This window comes from Anabrus simplex, chromosome 11 (genome assembly GCF_040414725.1).
Source record: "Anabrus simplex isolate iqAnaSimp1 chromosome 11, ASM4041472v1, whole genome shotgun sequence".
NCBI lineage: Eukaryota > Metazoa > Arthropoda > Insecta > Orthoptera > Tettigoniidae > Anabrus > Anabrus simplex.
In genome coordinates, this window is record NC_090275.1 from 74,054,087 (window position 1) to 74,076,185 (window position 22,099).

At 39.2% G+C, this 22,099-nt stretch overlaps 1 protein-coding gene across 3 annotated transcripts in view; it reads right to left on the bottom strand.

Moving 5' to 3' along the window:
* Nucleotides 1-4,685: 4,685 nt before the first annotated feature.
* LOC136883454 (protein maelstrom homolog) overlaps nucleotides 4,686-22,099 on the bottom strand; it is a 228,650-nt gene continuing 211,236 nt past the window's right edge. For all 3 annotated transcript variants that reach the window (XM_067155759.2, XM_067155761.2, XM_067155760.2), the window contains exons 12-13: nucleotides 14,815-14,913; nucleotides 4,686-5,102 (exon numbers count right to left, since the gene is read on the bottom strand). In XM_067155759.2, the coding sequence (XP_067011860.2) occupies nucleotides 5,053-5,102; nucleotides 14,815-14,913 (149 nt within the window). In that variant the 3' untranslated portion in view covers nucleotides 4,686-5,052. The remainder of the gene's footprint in view (nucleotides 5,103-14,814; nucleotides 14,914-22,099) is intronic.

Below are 22,099 nucleotides of genomic sequence, written 5' to 3' on the forward strand. Positions count from 1 at the left end.
AATTAAGCAACAACTGCGTTGTAAGCTACTGTTTCCCACTAAGAGATTACTGTTGGCTACTGTTGTCTGTGAAGTGATAGTATCTTCTCTGATAGTTGTAAGCATGTGTGTCATATCTAAAACCAAACCAAACTCAACCCCATGGTGCAACAGCTCTGAAGGGCCATGACCTACCAAGAGACTGCTGCTCGGCCCGAAAGCTTGCAGATTATGACGTGTCGTGTTGTATAGTCAGCACACCGAATCCTCTCGGCCGTTATTCTTCACTTCAGTAAATATTATGAAACTGATTATAAAAATGATAAGTAAAAATATATAAAATAAAATGGTGATATTTCTCAATAACTTGGCATGGTAAAAATTTTGGTACTAGAAAGTCATTACCGCAATGGATAGCTCAGAAATCAGGAATATATATAGATAGTCTCAGAGTTACATACATTTAACACGTAAATTCATATGCGCGTAAGAAATTTCCGCTATAAAGAAATTTCCGCTATAAGTAAAATATACTTACGTCTGAAATAAGAAGTAGTATTATAAAAACAGTATTTTAGAAATATTTTTTCATATGTGTTTGTGACAAATTTTAGGTTACGGTAAAAATTCAACTTATATAAATTTTGACTTGCGCAAAGAGCCCTAGATCTATTTATGTAAGTCAAGGACTGTCTAGTAGAATAGCACACAAAAACGTATTTAATAGTTATTAGTTACATTCAATTCACCTTGCTTCTCATTTCACTATACACCGTGATGAGCGTTCTCTTTCTCTGTGGGCCTAAAGTTATGTTTTATCTTATAGTTGGGACCTAACCTGCCAATATCCATCACAGTGTCTGTTGAATAAAACTCTGACCATATTTCCTTTGTCTTCTTTCGCTTCTCCTTCTGCACTTTTCTCCATGTGAAGGAAAGAACAAACAGTCACAATAAAAGCCATATATGGAATTAAGGAGGCCACACAAGACCGTCCCTACAATCAGCGATGACTCTCTTCAGTGCAAAGATTGTACCAATTCTGACTTACTGATCTAATCTGACTGAAAGCGATATCAAGTGATCTGCTCACAATAAAAAATGACAAAGCTCGCTAGCTGAAAGCAGCCCTAGGCCTATCGAGGTTGACACCTTGTCTATGACCCAGCAAGGGAAATTTTCTTAATCGACGACTTAAGAGATATATATCATCTTATTAAATATAAATGTTAGGCATGTGAACAGTCCAAGGCTTGAAAGTAAATACAGGAGCAAACAAATACTGATCAGAGTAGCCATTAAAGTACGCTTCCATTTTGAACGGAATGAAAGTCAAAGAAGCTAGAACATCATGTAGATATTTCAGTTCGGAACCACTAGAAACTGGAAGTACCAAGAGAGTCACTGCCTCCTTGGTCATATCTTGTCCACTCTGTTGTATGAGGGAGGCAGTCAGCAGACTTCTACAATGCTTCTACAATAAACTGGGGCAGAGATTTCTATCTCTCATCAGTTTTATTGAATTTGCACCTTACAAAGATAAACGATGCCACAGTAGAACAAGTTACAAATTTCTGTTAGGCCAGAAAAGAACTGAAGATGGAAGATGTAAAACAGAAATTAAGAGCAAGACTGCACAAGCTAAGATTGTTTCTATGCAGAAGACTAAATTACCAAGCACCAACAAGCTCAGTTTCTTCCCTCTGATCAATGCTCTCTGTGCATTTGTCTGGTCAGTTTTACTGAATGCCTCAGAAACCTGGATGATAAAACTGCTGTGAAACCCCTTGAGGCTTTTGAGATGCAGTGTTACTGGCGAATGATTAAAGTGACCTGAAGGGATAAGATGACAAATGCTGAAGTTCTGTCTCGAGTAAAACAAAGCAGATCTCTGGTGAAATTAATTCACCATTCTCAGATAATGACAACTATTGCTGAGGGCTGTACCGATGGTAAATTGTCTTGTGGAAGACCAAGGATACCATTCATCAGACAGGTCTTACACTATCAGCGTGATCTGGAATTACTTCATGACAACAGACCAGTCTGTAGACTGAACACTTGATGATGATTACCATTATTTGTCATATCCCATCCCTTACAACAGGAACCAAATGTGAGTAGGACATCTCTTAATTCTACAATCACTGATAAATAGTTGGGAGAGAGCGAGAGAGCGAGAGCGAGAGAGAGAGAGAGAGAGAGAGAGAGAGAGAGAGAGAGAGAGCGAACATGGAATTGTATATTCCCTGCATTAAATATTTTATCAGACAATTTTAATTATAATCGAAATATAATTCACCTCTCATGAAGATATAACTTCTGCTTACCCACAACAAACATATCTATAGGGTCAATTGTTCCTGAGAAAAGTGTACCTATGAGGACCTGTAGGTCAACAGAGACTCCAGCATGAGCAATTCCTAAGGATAGCGGGGGGATACATTAGTCCAACCAACCAACCACTACCATGAGCTTATTCATTTCTAATCAGTGCTAGTGACTTGATATCCCACTAACTACTATTATGGTTTTCGAAGATGCCGAGATGCTGGAATTTATTCCTGCAGGAGTTCTTTTACGTGCTAGTAAATCTACCGACACGAGGCTGGCGTATTTGAGCACCTTCAAATATCACCAGACTGAACCAAGATCGAACCTGCCAAGCCTAATTGTGATGCACCAAAATTGTACCCTTGCCCAAAATGCTGAGGATAAGAATTTCAAATATTAAAAAAAACACTCAACAATTTGATTAAAATAAATGGTATAAAAATATTATCTATAACTGTTACAAGGGAGTCATACCATGTCAGCCAAAAAGTGGGACAATCCCTCATGAAAGCAACAATTATACTTTCCATGGCTTCAAAAAGACTTCAGGGGACCAAAGAAGTTTGAAAAAACAACAATCACCAGTAGGTTGTGATTTTACAGGACAAAACTTTGGGATTATCATCTCATCTATTATAGAAGAACGACTGTAAGAAGACACATACCACTTAAAGGACATAAAAGAAAGAAAAAAGTGCCATCCTAAACTATATCTTGCAGAATGCATGGCATTATTAGTTCACACAGGTTTTCTTCCTTCAAATACATATTATTTAAGGATGAATTCCTTTTTTAAATATATTTATTCATCACTTGAAGACGAGACCTGTAAGTATAAGAAACCATAAAACGGAGGAACATTCTGTCAAGTCAAGCTACTTGCAACAAACGGAGGCGCATCTTAAGTGTAGTGCTGCAGGAACTAGTATAGGTATTTTAGGTATTCAGCCCGAAGGCTGGTTGGATCCTCAAGAGGTCCACCATTAGCTGTCATAGACTACCTATGTGTCACTGAAGAGGCAAGAATATTTTAGAATATTTCAGGAGGAGGAAACTACACTTTTAAAGGTAAAAAAAATTACATTATTCAATTTAGTTTTTGTTTACTACATTGCCATTAATGACACCCCTTGAAAGGAAAGTAGACCGATCCCATTCGTCACTCAAGTATGCTGTGAGCAAAATCACAAAACGTCTAAGCTGCTTTGAGTAGGACCCCTGGAGATAGGCTGAGTGCAAAGGGGTTAAGTAGCATTTCTAGTTACTGACACTAGGGACACTGAGCTACAAAAAATTGAAAAGTACTAGTAAGGTAGCAAAAAATGTAATGCCCCTCACTTCCAATAAACACATGATCTGTAAAGGAACATGGGAGAGAGACTCAAGATTTTCCCGAAGAGAAGGGCACTGATATAATTATTCGACTGGCCTGAATAGTTATTAATCTTGTTGAAAATCTCTGGTTAAGACTGAGGAAAGAAAAACCTAGCAATGTTTAAAATATCAATTTGGAAATGAACAGTTAAAAAAATTCTAAGTCCATGTAAAAAAAAAAGAGAGCAAGTTTGAAGTAGTGCCATGTATTTCATCTGCAGGTCCCTCCTATAACCATGCTGGCAAAGCAACTGACAGAAAGCAGAAATTATCTTCGCTATTGATCCAAATGTGATATTTGAAGCAGGAAAGACAAAAGCAGAAGAGGAAGGGAAATCTAGAGGAAAAATACAACATCCCATTTCAAAACTGGGAGATGACTGGGCTGCTGTTTGGTGCTCAAGGAGTAATATCTAATTCTACGTTGAAATTTTTTGAGTTTTGGAATTAGTATCCTATCACTAATACTCTTAGGGACACACTCCAAATCGTAAATCACCATCTGTATAGTAAGACGAGGGTTCCATTCGTGTATAAGTGCCTCTTTAGGGGATTATCGAAACTATTAAATCAATTAAATAATACAGGTATTAGTGAAGTAATGGGAAAAAACTAATTTTTATGGCAACCCGTAATCAAGGGCAGTTATTTTCTCTCTCTCTCTCTCTCTCTCTCTCTCTCTCTCTCTCTCTCTCTCTCTATATATATATATATATATATATATAATCCAAAGTGTGGTTAAAAGCATACAGATAATTGAACATTCCTGTACTTTTTTTAATGTAACAATTGAATTCTGAAAATTTGGCTATGTCAGTACATTTAAATTATGGTCATACATCTATAATAAATGATTTATTATATATAATTATTTTTCCCCCCCTTTTACATTCCTTTCCATCTGAATTAATGAATGGTTTGCCAAAAGAGTCACTCCAGACTATTAGGCCAACTCGTGCAACATATAAATGATGAAAGGTAACAAAATGTAGATGAGGGACAAAAATAACAAAAGAAACTTTAAACTCAACTGGCAGTCAACAGAAAGGTTTCATTCACACTTTTACAACAAAATAAATTATTGTAGATTAAACTCAAAAATAGTACTGACTGAGAACACACATTAAATACTAGTTAATCTGGAGAAACAGTAATTTAAGTGCTGTTCCAGTAATGAACAAAAACAAAAACCAATTATAGTTTTGAACATAAAATACAGTATATAAAGTAAACACATTTAACAAAGAGAAAAGATTCGCATGGACACACCAGCTCGCCCAGGCTGATCTAACGAGTTCCGATACATGCTCGGTCTCTTCTTCCAAAAAGATTAAAAAACCCTCTGGGTTGTGGAATTATTTGTTATCAGTCTCCGATGATATTTAAGGAAGCCAAGGAGTCCACTAGTCCACGCCCTGTAAAAACAAAACGAAACAAAACATAGAACTCAGTTATCTCGCACCACTTTACACAGCAAACTTTAGATAAATAACATATTTACTCGCCTACTAGACCCCCTTCCCCCCCCCCCCCAGCCCCAACTTTTACAGCTATAAAATGTAAAGGGGGCTCCAATACGTGATAACTTCGAATTTTGTGCAGTTAACACATGATTTCTAGACTATGAAGAGCTATAAATTGTACATGTTATCATTCTACATTATTCTTTAACAAACTTATGAATGTATTTGAGTTATACTGGCCATTTTCGTTAGAGGGCAGTATTTTTAAATGTAAAAAGAAACGACTTTCAAGCCAACATATAAAGTAAATATAGTCAGTTTCAGTAACTCATATCATGTCACTTGTTTTATATCACTAATTCCCCTGATGAGATTGACGTCAGGAAGGGCATATGGTCTAAAAACTTGCTACGAAGATTCATTTCACTTCATACTCAACCCCATACAGAAAAGGGATAAGGGTATCGTATTATCATATTATGCAATATTAATACAAAATAACTTAATGGTCAGTCATTTGTCTCTGTCAGTTGAGCAGTAGGCCTACCACACAATAAACCTGATCACTGCTTTCATTTGAATTATTGTCTTGTGCTGCCGCCAACTTTCCTGCCAGCAGTGTGTCGTCATTCCAAGTGACGTTATCTTCAATGCCATCTCGTCAGCCATGCACTGCAATCGAGAGCATTCAAAGTCCCATCTTGAATCTTTCAAAAATAGTTTCATTCCTGACTATAGAGTCCAAACAGTGAGAATATATTCCCAAATGATTTCTGGAGATGGTCTCTGATATTTCCAGTTGGTGTATGTGTAGCAGAAACTACTCCTTCCAAATATAGTGTGCCAAATCAGCGTTTTTTACGAGTTGTACCTCTGAATGTAATACATAGTGACTGGAAGCATTTTTTTTGATAAATGCAGCTGTTGAAACCTAGATCCTTATTTTTAAGTATATTTCATGCTTATTCTCTACATTTATCACATCAGGATTTACCTAAACAGCTGTAAATGAGAAAAGAGAGAATACATTGTTTATGTTAGGTATGCTACCAAGTGCCCGGAGAGTGCCAAAAGTTCCACGATGGAAGGAATAAAAATGAATAACAGGAATGTTTGCCGCATTTATGGGTAACTACAGGTGTGGCGGTAATGCGTTTTGTTATCATAATGTTTAACTTTGTGCGTTCATTGTCTCCATTTTTTATTACCGCATACCCTAGTATGTTTTGTTCGATGTCTCCGAAAAGCATGAAAAGTAAGTGGGGACATTATTATTTGTTAGGTACGTTGGTGAGAAACACAACTGTTATGATTGGATTGTTTTGATTACGTTTTAAACTTGCTTCTTTCCAAAATAATACCTATACTGGCCCGAGTTACGAGATATTAAACGATTGTTTTGTTAATGATCTTCCCTGCTATATTAATAGCAACAACTGTGAATATTTCTCAAGTAAAGTAAACTTGGTTCCCCATCCTGAGGTGGTGCAGCTCTTTTTAGACACACCCCCAGTGGAGGGGAGTTATGTGCATAATTTTTACCGCATATCAACCTTCCCGCCATGCATAAAGCCCTGGCAGTACGGCACTGGGCATCGAAATCAGACTCCTGAGAACAGCAGCTAATTGTGCTAACCATTAAACCATTATGCTGGTGGACATTAACAACAAAACAAAGACATACAGCATGATTGAAGCGTGCTTGCAATGCGCGGGTCGAACACGAAACTATTCACCTATTTGTGCGACGTCATCAGAGCTGCAGTAGGCCTATGCTACGGAGGCGGACATTTCTTAAGTACGAAACACAGATGTACCGCATGACTTCAACGAGCTTTCATCGCATGGGTAATACGGATAAAATAAGACTTGTACCCGCTTCGAAGTGGAATTGTTCTTCTCTGATGAACTACGTTGGGGGTCTTATATGCGGCATTTATTTTTTCATTTTTTAGTCTCAAAAAGCCAGGGAGGGGGTGTCTATTACGCTAGGGTGTCTAATGATGTAAGGGTCACCCGAGTTTAATCTAAAGATTGGTCAACATCAACATGGGATTAAAGTCTCGGATTACTGATAATACTTTGATCAGTCTTCGTTGTTAGCGAGAACATCCGCTGATTTCTTGACGTGTTGGGCACGCATGGAACTGGCTAGTGAAGCAACATGGCAAGCATGTGCATTCACTTCAAAGCGTTATTAGCTCCTTTTTAGAAGCAGGAAATGCAGAATAAGGATTGGCAGGCCCAGACTTAAACAGGCCTTACAGGCCCAGGGTGACACTTTCGTAGGAGTAGCAAGTTTTTTCTTCTTCCCAATTTAAAGAATACATATGCAGTGAAACCTCGTTTGTGTGTTCCTCATTAATACATTTTTCCACTTAGCACATCAGAAATTCGAAGTGCCGATTTTCATTGTATTAAATCTATATAAATATACCTCACTTATCGCATCACAAATTTTTGCTATTACCCCTCAGTACAATCACATTTTTCCTAGGCCTAAAAATCATCCCCTGTGAAACAAACATGATTTCTAACTCGGGTAAGATAGTCACGACAGTTGCGTGATTACGTAGTAAGATCTGTCACCACAGTTGTGTGATTATGTAAAAAGGCCTTAAATACCTGAACTTCACAGGATAAGTTGCACGTTTGGGGAGCAAGCTGTTAGCCTTAGAAATGTTCAGTTTTGCTTGCTGGTTAGCTGCAAGATTGTTGAATAACGCAGTGAGTCTATTTGTACTTTTATTTCCCATTCCATTCGGAAGTTAGAAATTTATTTTTTGTTAAGTGGTACAGTGAAGTGTAACGAATATTTGTCGTGTAATACGGTAGCCTATGTCTGGATTAGGAACATATAAACATACCTATCGCATAACAAATTTTCGCTATTACCACTTACAGACATGCCAAGTCTCCCGATTTGAGCGGGAGACTCCCGATTTTTCATCGTTCCTCCCGATCTCCGGGTCCAATCTCCCGATTTTCAGAGCAATATCCGTAATTTCCGTATTATTTTAAACTCCCGCGGATATCCTCGTTCTATCGATATATGGCTGAGTACGGCTGGTCGAAAGTAGTTGTAATAATGATACCAGATGGCAGTATGGGGCACGGTGGCCAGTCATGTGCTGCTCTTTGGTCTATAATACAGTCGTTCTCTTTGCAAGCGAGTCAAGCGAATAACATCTTTGGAGTAACCTGACCTCAGAAACATAGTCGTTCTACCCGGGGCGAGACCTACAGAAGTGCTCTTGTTGTGCCTTAATATTTGTTTTGGCCAAAATGTCGAAAAACGAAATATGATGCAGTGTTTAAAAGTGCTTATAGGGAAGAGTTTCCGTGTTTGAGTGAATCCAGAAAGGGACCAATGTTCAATTAGGTGTGATTTTTTAGTTCGCACATGCCGGGAAATGCCATATACTCAAGCACATACAAACGAAAACACATAAGGAGAGTGTTCAGTGCGTAGAAAGAAACTAGAAACTGAACTTTTCATGTAAAAACCAAGATGTAAATCCTGTGACGAATACCGAGGTGTTATTTACGTCATTTATAGTAGAACATAACCTGCCTGTAAATTGTACCAATCACGCGCGACCTTTGTCTCACAAAATGTTTCCTGATTCGGAAATCGCTAAACGATATGGGTGTGCTAGAACGAAAACTGTGGCTATCATTACAGAAATATGCATGAAAGAAAGGGCAAAAATTGTATAACATTTGCAGGTGAATGCATTCTCTGTTGCTACTGATGGTAGCAATAAAAGCGACTTGAAGATATATCCCACTGTTGTAACATTTTTTAGGCCACAACTCAATGAAATTCTAAGTTGTCTACTCTCTGTGCCTAATTAAGAAGGGGATGCTATTGGAGCTAACATTGCCAATTTTTGCTCTCAACTTTTCAGGAATTCTGCATTCCATTAAAAAACTGCCTAGGTCCTGGTGCTGATAATGCTCCAGTAATGGTAGGATTAAAGAATGGTGTGGCAGGATGAGTGAAGCGGGAAAATAGTAACATAATCATCGTAGGCTGCTCTTGTCACCTAATTAATGTTGTTGCCGAGAAGGGTGCGGCATGCTTGTCCGTAAATGTAGATGAAAGTATACTTTATATATTTTATTGTCTGGAAAGGTGTGCAAAGAGGAAAGAAAAGTTCAGAGAATTTCAGACTTTACACAACACAGAGATCAGAAAAATTCTGAAGCATGTGCCTACTCAATGGTTATCACTAAGAAGGTGTTTAGATAGGATTTTGCTTCAGTGGGACCCTTTGGTTATATTATTCAGGAGCGAAATTGTGAGTAAGGATTCTCAGATGGGAACTTTGAAGACTTACAAAATTCCTAAGCACAGTTTAAGTGCAGATGTGTCTTGTTCGTCTGAAAACGTTAAGGATTGTCATAACATTTCACCTCACTCCTCAGTTAAAAGGAAAACCCAGTCATCAGTTTCATTTAAAAAATGAAACTGCTTATGACACTAAGAGCCATGCATTGTTACGTGAAGAATGACTTTTCATGTTCCTTTCATCAAATTTACATAAATCTTTTTGCCTTTTTCTCTCAAGTTTTATGGATATCTCTGAGAATTGCAGGTTATAAACTTCATTTTCCTTGTCCGTATTGAAGATCTACTTGTGATACAATTCCTTTAGTTTTGCCAATTGCCACCTTTTCAATACAATAAAAATATAGTACAAACTTACATATTTATTATGATGTTTATATGGTACATGTTTCGCTCCTTTTCGTGAGCATCATCAGCCAAACTATCATTAATCTAAGATTGTATAAGATCATAAAACAATTCTTTTGGTTCAAAATTGCTCCTATAAAACTAATTGATAATCTTATAACATTTTAAAAGTCACACAACAATAAAACCATGTCTTAAGCTAACACTTTTTGTCTAAAATCTTCTCCAGTCTAACATTTCACTGCCGAAACTCATCTGTTGAACATCTTTTAAAATTGTTTAAAAATAAGAATAAAATAAAAAACCCTTGAGATCTGGCTAGTTGTGTCAATTCCTGCCGCTTAACTTGTATAATTGCCATTAAAACTTCATAACAGTATTCAATATTTTCTGCAGTTGATAATTGTCATTATGGTCGATAGACTTGTTCTCGTTGCTGGAGTAACATTTATGAAATGTATTGGTATTAATTTATATTATCAATGGGGTAAAATTGTTCGTGAACAAACTTGTTGATGAAACACTTTCTGATGTGATATTGGATTTATCACCCACGGCACCTCGTAATCTGCAGGCCTGCGTGCTGAGCAGCGGTTGCTTGGTAGGCCAAGGTCCTTCAAGGGCTGTAGTGTCATGGGGTTTGGTTTGGTTTGGTTGCATGGCATTTCAAAGTTTATCGGGGTTTGATCTGCATTGCCAATTTGAGATAAGAGGTAATTGTTTTCCTTCTGCACTCTTATCACATGGCAATGAAAATCTATGATTTTGTCGCTGAAATTGCTTGGCATTCTCTGACAGAGAGATGTTCGTCTTTGCAGACACAATCAATGGATCCAACCACTGCTCACTTTCAGATCCAAACAGCCGATTCCTCCATTAATTGCTAGTTTGCACTCTTAGAAATGTAGCATCTCCTGTGAGATAATAAAGCCATCATTTTGCAACTCTGTAACATAATGAAGCAACTCATTTTCCAGCTCATGAAACTTACCAGTTTTCGGCCCTCTGAATGCCTTGTGTGTTCGGTTGGCGGTTTCTAGCGCAGCTTTCTGTTTACGCCAGTAGCGAACATTGAATTCTCGACCAGCAGCTCTGTTACGATGTTCTTCAGCATATTTTATCACTTTGAGTTTAGACCAAGCCCTATAACTCCCACGTTTCTCCATAGCTTAAAGATAAACTTACACAAGAAAAATCCACTGATAAACAAAAATGAAATGTAAAGACAGAATACTGGTACCTGTTGACAATACAACAGATGGACGATACCTACCACACTTTCTCAAATAATTAACGCCCTTTCATAATTTACGCATCCCAATATTTTTGGGTCCAAAGCGGAGAAAAATAAATGTTCCCATATTTGACGTACCCACTTTTTCAAACATCCATCACGCAGCGCTGGATACATTTCGAAATAAAGATGTCAATTACTCGAGTAGCAGCCTTCCTATTGCAAAACCAGGCATTCCAAATACTGGGCAACGTGCTGTTATCAGGCAGTAGGAAATACCACTGCACTAGTTCAGTGAGTGAATCAGCGCAGAAGTGGCTAGTGATAATCTATTCCAGTCTTGTACAAACATATTTTACAAGTGTTTCGGGTGCGGTACATGTGCTTTCTGTGATCTCAAAACTGTTTATTAATTTACAATGAGCAAGTATTATTCAAGTAATACGGCATCGTATAAACTCGCAGTGATCAGTTACGCCGAAACATACGGGAATAGGACAGCGGGCCGCAAGTATTCCATGTCCGAATGCAACGTGTGCTACTGGCAGAAACAGAAAATTGAACTTCCCGTGACCAACAAGCCTTGCAAAGCATTTTGCAGACAAAAAAGTGGCAAGTTTCCGCAAGTAGAGAAGGACATACTTAAATATGTGATTTCGTTATGCAACAATGGATATACCATTTCTCATGAAATGCTGTATTTTAAAGGATGAGAAATAGCTGCTGCACATGGAATTAGCGTCTCGGATTCTGAGGTTAGCCGAGGCTGGATGATTAATTTTATGACAAGAAACGGGCTCTCTCTTTGATGAAGAACAACATTATGCCAAAGAATGCCAAATGATTACAACAAAAAAGTAATAGTCACTACGTTTATACATTATCATAACCCATCATGTTTTTTGTTACTTTTGTAATTTAGGCTGATGATGATGCTTCAGAAATGTGTCGAAGGCGGTCCCTTGAATAAAAACATGTTGTAAACAGTATCCTGTACAACACACACTTTGTATTGAAAAGGTGGAACCATTCACCATTAACTCAAACCCTCAACTTATTGGATTCCAGCAAGATATAGCAGATGTCTTGGATTCAGGAGGTCAAATGGACTGTATCGCGACTGACCTGTCTAAGGCATTTGATACGGTGGATCACGAGAGACTACTGGCAAAAATGAGTGCAATTGGACTAAACAAAAGAGTGACTGAATGGACTGCTACATTTCTAGAACATAGATCTCAGAGAATTAGAGTAGCCGAAGCTTTATCTGACTCTGTAATAATTAAGGGGGAAATTCCTCAAGGCAGTATTATTGGACCTTTATGTTTTCTTATATATATATATATATATATATGATGTGAGTAAAAAAATTGAAATCAGAGTAAGGCATTTTTCAGATGTATTCTGTATAGAGTAATAAATACATGACCCGGACAATGTTGCGAGACGGACAGCAGGCAATGAATGGTATGATGATAAATGGGGTTAAAAGTCAAATCGTGAGTTTCACTAATAGGAAAAGTCCCCACAGTTTTAAGTACTGCGTTGATGGGGTAAAAGGTCCTTATGGGGTTCACTTTAAGTATCTAGGTGTTAATATAAGGAAAGATCTTCACTGAGGTAATCACATAAATGGGATTGTAAAAAAAAAGGGTACAGATCTCTGCACATGGTTATGAGGGTGTTTAGGGGTTGTAGTAAGGATGTAAAGGAGAGGGCATACAAGTCTCTGGTAAGACCCCAAATAAGAGTATGTTTCCAGTGTATGGAACCCTCACCAGGTTACTTGATTCAAGAACTGGAATAAACCCAAAGAACAGCAGCTCGATTTGTTCCGAGTGATTTCCGACAAAAGAGTAGCGTTACAAAAATGTTGCAAAGTTAGGGCTGGGAAGGCTTGGGAGAAAGGAGACGAGCTGCTCAACTATGTGGTATGTTACAATTTACAAACTTAATCATATGGATGTACTGACTGGGTGGACCATTAAACCTAATACTAGTTCTTTATTTACGTGGTATGTTCCGAGCTGTCAGTGGAGAGATGGCATGGAATGACATTAGTAGATGGATAAGTTTCAGTGGTGTCTTTAAAAGTAGGAAAGATCACAATATGAAGATCAAGTTAGAATTCAAGAGAACAAATTGGGGCAAATATTAGTTTATAGGAAGAGGAGTTAGGGATTGGAATAACTTACCAAGGGATGTTCAATAAATTTCCTACTTCTTTGAAATCATTCACCTAAATGCAGATCAGTAGTAATTGATTGATACATAATCAAACATTCCGGTACTAGGAAATTTACGAGTAAGTACACCCCTCCTTGTAATTCACCACAGGTGGGCCTCTCCATGTCCTGGGGGGTATAATGTAGGTTTTCCCTGTTTCGTATTTATTAGGTACTCTCGCAGAAGTATCAACTGATCTGGAATGTACAGATGCATGTGTGTGTTTATGAGCGATGTGATAACTGTACTATAGACGTGTGTGAGAATTTAAGTTTTTTTTTTTTTTTGGCATGTTTGTAGAAATATTTTGTTTTTATAATACAATAATACTGAACAGCTATGGTCAGTAATTTGCATAGCCATACATTAAAGTGTGAAGCATTTATTTGTGATCATGGGTAATTACAGAAACTATTTTGCGGCCTTCAAGCTAAACGTAATTGTCTTTGCTGGGCAGTATGGAAACAGAGCTGAAGAGAGAAAATTTTCCGTGAATGAAAAGGTAGAAATTAAAAGAAAAGTTAAAAAAACACAAACTATTCTATACATGTGTTTGTCAGAGCGGCAGCATTGTCTGACAACGTGACAGGAACACAGCTGATCAACAATGTGGGATCCCGGTCCTCTGAAGTAGTCTCTGCATTGTTGAGGGTTAAGTCCCATATCGAAATAAACTTTCAACTTATTAGGTCGTGTTACGTAGATTTAGTACGTGTTGAAGAGATGTTAAGAACGGAACAAAAATGGCCAACCAGACACCAGTGGGATCCAAACCCACAACCTCCTGATCCCGATTTCACGTCGGTTGTGGGTTCGGATCCCACTGATGTCCTGTTGGCCATTTTTGTTCTCTACTTAACATCTCTTTAACACGTACTAAATGTATGTAACATGACCTAACAAGTTGAAAGTGTATTTTGATTACAATGCAGTCGTGAAAATTCAATATTCAAAAGGATGGCAATGAATTTGGCGAAAGTTGTACCGACATCTTGCAAACATGACTGTGTTGCTAAACTCCCCATACGCCATACACGTATTTAAATTGCGCTTTCATATGCAATTTACACTGCAGTTCTGTTTACTTTTTAAAAGCGGTTTGGGGAACAAAATTTGAATATGCGATGAAAACTTAAAATCCAAATTTTTTATTGAAAATAAAGGATGCGACGATTACGCGGTGGTGATGACTCAGTGTTGTTCTAAAAAAGTCAATATGGACTAAAATAAAACATAATGGATAAAATAATAAATTCAGAAGGTAGGAATGATCAGCTTCGATGAAGCTGTAAGATTGGTGCTTGATACCAGGAAATAAAGTGGAACACAAGATGATTTTTTCTTTGCAAGTAACTACAGTATCTAGCAACCTGTGACAATATGAGCAAAGCTAATAATAATAATAATAATAATAATAATAATAATAATAAAGCTGTAAGGCAATGGTAGTTATGAATAAGGTAATATATTTAACAGTAATAAATAACAGAAAAGATACTCACCTCGTCCAGCACCAGGTACTTTATTTTCCTTAATTTCTAGAGGTATTCCGCGTCCACGCCCAGCTACTGCCATGGGAATTTTACCAAAGATACCACCATCTGAAACACAATAACATTATAAAGGTATGTACTCAGTATTGATTAAATTCTTTGTTCCTGTTTTAAATGTTAACTTATGCACTTGGCTGTTCCTTTTCCAATACTTACAGCGTATGTTCCAAGGGTTAGGAAGGAGGTAGGGACAATCTTCGGAGGCAGCCCTACCCAGGGAGTGGCGCTCCTGCCTATGCGAGTCCCAGAGCACACTGACCCGGTGTGTAACATCTGGTAAGGGTTCCAGCTCACGGTTACGAGGGAAGACCTCAACGGCATCTACGGCGGAGAAGGTGGACTTCAGTATGGTGGAGATGGCAGAAGAGGCAGTCCTGAACTCTGGGATTAATTAGAGTGATGCTTGTTGTGATGATGCTTGTTCTTTAAAGGGGCCTAACACTGAAGGTCATCTGCCCAATTAATTAGAGTAAATCTAAAGAGGCCAATGGCTTCGGCCAGATAAGGCTCTTTAGGAGTGCTGACGGTCCCTCAGTAGAGGAAATGCTACTGAAATACTATTACTCAACAGTTTACTCGGCGGAGAAGATGGGCTTCGGTATGGTGAGTGAAGCGGATGAGAAAATACCAGGTGGACTGGCTATGAAGGTGCTGCTCAGCTTTTTACGAGTCAGCGGCAGTCCATTGCAGTTTGGGTGTTTGGCACGGCATGTGTGCCGTTGTGAATGAATCCGAAATCATAGTGTGTGGGTCACTTCCTGGCAAGCTGCGATCCACCTTAAACAAATCCAAGCAAGTGGCACTTTCTTCAGCTGTCATTTTTCACTCCAAGTTCAACGGTGATGGGATATGGATGGTGGAGGCAGGTTCTCGGGTGATACCAGAAGCCTTCAGTTTGGACCTGCACGTTGACAGCAGGTGTATGATGGTCGTCTTTCTAAGAATTCTGACTACCTGGGAATTCAGTTCCGCACTTGTGTTTGGGCAAGCCTATTTAGGATCACTGCTGCCCACCCACAATGGAGAAGGCCCTAGAAAATGATGGTTAAACATAGGAAGTTACTTTTCTGTCTGGCTGGGTGACTGCACCCAGTGGGGCACCCCATATGCGGTTGAAACAATCAAGGAAAACAATTTATAATTGTAAAATGGAATGCCCGAACACTGCTTGACATGGAAGAGAGCGGCAGATCTGAAAGAAGAGCTCTTGTTGCCCACGAGCTTTCTAGACTGAATATTGATGTAGCTGCCTTGACTGAAACAAGATTATCCAGCGAGGGCTAAATTTTGGAATCCAGTACAGGATATACCATTTTTTGGAAGGGTAAGGAAGATACCAAGCACTGTATTCATGGTGTTGGTTTTGCCATGATGACAAATATAGTTGCTAATCACAAATTTGTTCCAAATGTAATTAGTTGAAGACCTAAGACTATCTGTATACCACTCTCCGCAGATGCCGATGAAGATGCTATGAACAAGTTCTATAAGTTGCTTTCCACAACCATCTCAACGTACCAACTAAGGATAAGGTAGGCGACTTCAATGCAAGAGTTGGAAAGGATAATCTGCTATGGGAAAATGTGATGGGCAAACACGGACTCTGTAACTGCCATGTAAACATATTGCTGCTTCTCGGTCTATGTACTGAACATAACCTAATTGCTTCAAGACCACATTGATGCACCCTTGCATTGGCACATTCTTGATTACATCATCACTCGACAATGTGATAAGAAGGATGTCCTAATCACCAGGACAGCTAGAAACGCCTATAACTGCTGGAAAGATCACAAGCTACTATTCTCTCAACTTAGAAACAGTCTTTGCCATAAACCACCCAAGCATTTTCAAACACCGTGCATCTAAACTTCAAGATGGATCCATTGCCATGAATTTCCACACCGTGATCTCCGACATGTTGGCAAATGTTCCAGTCAATACAAAAAACGTAGAGGAGGAATGGGCTACATTGCAGAAAGTAAACACAGAATCAGCTGAGAAAACCATGGGATTTAAGGAAAAGGTAAGACAAGACTGGTTTGGTGACAGCAGTGTATAATCAATGCTAAACAAGAAGCCCATTTATACCTTTTTCAAGATCCATCTTCAAATGCAAATAAGAGAGATAAAGAACAGCTATGGGAGTGGTGACTCCATCTTAATAATAGCTTATATATGGTACGGTACTAGAAAATCAACCTCGGAAAACGTTACAGCCTCCCCTGTTTAAGGCGACGTGCAGTACTCAGGGTACTGGGGGAACTGTGAGGAATGGGCAACCAGTACCCAACAACAAGACAGGAACAGTAAATCTAATGACCCTGATAGGAAAGACAGAGGAAGCAGTAGATTTCATGGAGAAGGAGAAGGTGGAAATGATGAGACCGAGTGAAGTGAAATGGAAAGGTAATGGAAGGAAGAAATTTAGGAAAGGATACTCTGTATACTGGAGTGGTGGCCAAGAGGTAATAAACAGAGTGGGACTAATCATTTCAAAGCAATTGGAGGAATATGTTGAAGTGGTAGAATGTGTGAGTGACAGAATAATGAAGATTAGACTAAAGATGAAGAATAAAGTAATGGACTTCATACAAGCGTATGCACCACAGACGGGTAACAGGGAAGAAGATACTGAAGAACTCTTGGAAAAGTCGAAAGAGAAATTTCAGGTGTGGAAGTGGTTATTGTGGGAGATCTGAATGCACAGGTCAGAAACGAGAGGCAAGGAAACAAAGAAGTCATTAGACCATATGGATATGGGAAAATCGTGAATCGTGAAGGAGAGGAACTAGTGGACTTCTGTGAAAGGAATGGACTTATTGAGGGAAATACAGGGTTTCGAAAGAAAAACCGCAGGAAAATAACGAGATTTGGGTGGGGTGACAGAAGAAAATCAGTACTTGACTACTTTTTGGTGAAAAGGACAAATCGCAGGAAGCTGATGGATGTGACAGCTTTACCAGGAGAAGCATTCGATGGGAACCATAGAGTTGTGGTGGCAAAATTCCGGTTAGGAAAAATGGAAAAACTAAAAGAGATAAGAGGAAGTCAAATAAAAGAATGGAAATAGAAAGGCAAAAATGTACAGGAAGATTTTCAGGAGATATTGAAGCAGCAAATCCCAGTTACTCAAGTGGAAAATGTAGAAGAAGAGTGGGCCAATTTTAAAAAGGTATTTGTTAGTGCAGCAGAGAGTGCTTGTGGCAGGACATCTACAAGAGTGAAAGAAAAGGAGACACCATGGTGGAATGAGGAACTGAGGAAAGTGGTGAAAGAAAAGAAGGCAGCCTGGTGAGAATGGAACCGAGATCAAACAGTCCATCAATCAATAAATCAATATTGTACTGCATTTAGGGCTGTAGCCCAGGTGGCAGATTCCCTATCCGTTGTTTTTCCTAGCCTTTTCTTAAATGATTTCTCAGAAACTGGAAATTTATTGAACATCTCCCTTGGTAAGTTATTCCAATCCCTAACTCCCCTTCCTATAAATGAATATTTGCCCCAATTTGTTCTCTTAGTCGAGCAGCTGATCTTATTTCTCCCAAACCTTCCCTGCCCAAACTTAGCAACATTTTTGTAATGCTACTCTTCTGTCGGAAATCACCCAGAACACATCAAGCTGCTATTCTTTTGATTTTTTCCAGTTCTTGAATCAAGTAATCCTGGTGAGGGTCCCATACATTCGAACCATACTCTATCTTACCAGAGACTTATATGCCCTCTCCTTTACATTCTTACTACAACCCCTAAATACCCTTATAACCATGTGCAGAGATCTGTACCCTTTATTTACAATCCCACTTATGTGATTAACCCAATGAAGATCTTTCGTTATTTTAACACCTGAATACTTACAATAACCCCCAAAAGGAACTTTCACCCCATCAACGCAGTAATTAAAACTGAGAGAACTTTTCCTATTTGTGAAACTCACAACCTGACTTTTAACCCCGTTTATCATCATACCATTGCCTGCTGTCCATCTCGCAACATTATCGAGGTCATTTTGCAGTTGCTCACAATCTTGTAACTTATTTATTACTCTATACAGAATAACATCATCTGCAAAAAGCCTTATCTCTGATTCCACTTCTTTACTCAATTCATTTATATATATATATATCAGAAAACAAAAGGTCCAAAAATACTGCCTTGAGGAATTCCCCTCTTAATTATTACAGGGCCGGATAAAGCTTCGCCTACTCTAATTCTCTGAGATCTGTTTTCTAGAAATATAGCAACCCATTCAGCCACTCTTTTGTCTAGTCCAATTGCACTCATTTTTGCCAGTAGTCTCCCATGATCCACCCTATCAAATGCTTTAGAAAGGTCAATCGTGATACAGTCCATTTGACCTGAATCCAAGACATCTGCTATATCTTGCTGGAATCCTACAAGTTGAGCTTCAGTGGAATAACCTTTCCTAAACCTTATCTATCGAACTAGTTATTGATTTTGCAAACATGCCTAATACAATCAGAGAGAATGCCTTCCCTCAGGTTACATGCGACGCATGTCAAACTTACTGGCCTGCAATTTTCAGTTTATGTCTATCACCCTTTCCTTTATACACAGGGGCTACTATAGCTACTCTCCATTGCATTCATTCTTTCATGCAAACAATAATCAAATAGGTACTTCAGATATGCTACTATATCCCAACCCACTGTCTTTGGTATATCGCCAGAAATCTTATCAATTCCAGCCGCTTTTCTATTTTTCAAGTTTTATTATCTTATTGTACATTTCATTGTTATCATACGTAAATTTGAATACTTCTTTAGCATTAGTCACCTCCTCTATCTGGACATTATCCTTGTAACCCACAATGTTTACATACTGCTGACTGAATACTTCTGCCTTTTGAAGATCCTCACATGCACACTCCCCTTGTTCATTAATGATTCCTGGAATGGAAGAAAGCAAAATGAAGTATCTCAACTACAAATGGAGATGTAAGAAGGTGGTAGAAGAGGAGTTGTGAAGAATTTATACAAAAAATGGAAGTGGATGTAAGTGGCAATAAAAGGATGCTCTATGGACTTATAAGTAGTAAGAGGACAGGGAGAGTTATCACAAAGCTAGTGAAAAAGATGTGTAATTGTCAACACACCCAGAAGAGATGATGGAAGGAGTATTTTGCTAAGTTATTGAATGTGATCAAGTGTACAGGGGAGATAGAAGCAATAAAGTGTGAGGACTCAACAACAGATGATGATAAAACAATGCTGGAGGTGGAGTTAGCAGTACAAAAGAAGATGGGGAAAAGCAACAAGGATGGGTGAAATCAGTGTGGAAGTGATAAAAGCTGCTTGTCCTGTTGGTATGCAATGGTTGTACCGACTACGAAAGTGTATGTGGAAACACAAATGTGTACCCGAAGACTAGAAAAAGGGGATAATAATACCAGTGTTTAAGAAAGGGAACAAGAAATTTTGTGGTAACTATAGAGGAATCACACTTATATCACAGGTAGTTAAAATACTGGAATGGATATTAGAAAGAAGAATGAGAAGCAAGATTGAAGGAGAGTTACAAGAGGAACAATATGTTTTAAGGAGTGGAAGATCTACACTAGTGTCCAAAAGGTAAGTATAATCACTAAACGAGGCCATACCACCTGATAGGAATGTCTGACGGATTGCTGAACAAACGGAAGCTGACTCACACCCCATGTCACACATATTGTCAAAAAAAGTGTGTCGGAAACGTTCTGATAGCTAAGGTACACCTTTGACAACAACTACCAAAATTTAGCAATGTCTTCCACAACAAAATAAGCTGTTAATAAGGTATATGGTTACACCTAATGGCCACACATGCTTTGCAGCAACGTGGCATACTCTCTATCAGATGGTCCAAGAGCTCTTGTGACAGTTGATCCCATTCCTCCGAAAGGGCAATGCGAAGGTCTTGGAGGGTCCTTGATGGAGGCTGACAGGATGCAATTCACCTCCCCAATGCATTCCAGGCATATTCTATAGGATTCAGATCCACAGACCTCGTTGGCCAGTCCATGCGATTTATGTCTTCCCCAGCCAGAAATTCATCCACCAGAGCAGCATGGTGTGGTCGGGCATTATCGTCCATTAAGAGGAAATCTGGACCAACCGCACCTCTGAAGAGTCAAACTTGTGGTCTCAGTACCTCATCCCTGTATCTCTGAGCGTTAACAGTGTTCCTCAGACCACCCATGAAGATGTGCAGGTCTGTACGGCCATTCAATATGATGCCGCCCCATGCCATGACACCACCACCCCCACCACACCGCCCGTTCCACGATGTTCCTGTGGTTGTATTGGCTACCCGGTTCTCTCCAGCTCATTCATGGTCCAGTTTCAATGTTGACGGCTCCACAGTAAACGGGTCCGTCTCTATGCTGGAGTGAGCGGGACGCACACCACTGGACGTCAGGCAAACAGCCCTGCTGTTCTGAGCCTCCGGTACACAGTTTGCCGGGAAACGGGAACCCCTGAGACGGCTGCAAGCTCCGCCAACAATTGTCTTGCAGGTGCACTCCGATTTCGATGGGTGGTTGAGGCCAGATATCGGTCGTGTTGTGGGGTGGTTATCCTTGGTCGACCCGGTACTGGCCTATGACTAACATTTCCCGTGTCTCAAAGTCATCTCCAAAGCCTGGAAATGACTCTTTAAGGCACATTCAATATGTCTGGCCTGCTTCCAGGAGGCAGAGTATTCTACATTGCAAAATGGGGTCCAAATGGCGTCTTTGTGACATTATGTTGTCACGTTCAGCACAAGGCTACACTCCGCACACTATAACAGGGCAAACACAACTGAGGGTATATGGGACACAGGCTGTGTTTGCCTTGTGGTTACGCCGCTAGTCAGAGCAGGGAACACTCCTTTCCTACACAGAGTGAACTCTGTCGTGCGATTTGCAGTGTATTTCCTGTTGCCCTGCTTACTCGTAACTTATGCTTAACTTTCGGACACTAGTGTACAATGGAGCCTTCTTTAGCATGAGACAGCTGATGGAAAAAAAAAGTGGGAATATGGAAAACATCTGGTCATGACTTTCATACATATAGAAAAGGCATATGATGAGAGGAGTCCCCATGGGAAACCATGGTTAAAAAGACACTCGGAAGAGAAATGTTAGAAATGGTGCAAGCAATGTACAACAACTGTGTGAGCAGAGTACTGACTTCAGTTTGCAAAGACAGAATGGTTTAGCAATAAGACTGGACTAAGACAGGGGAGTGTGCTC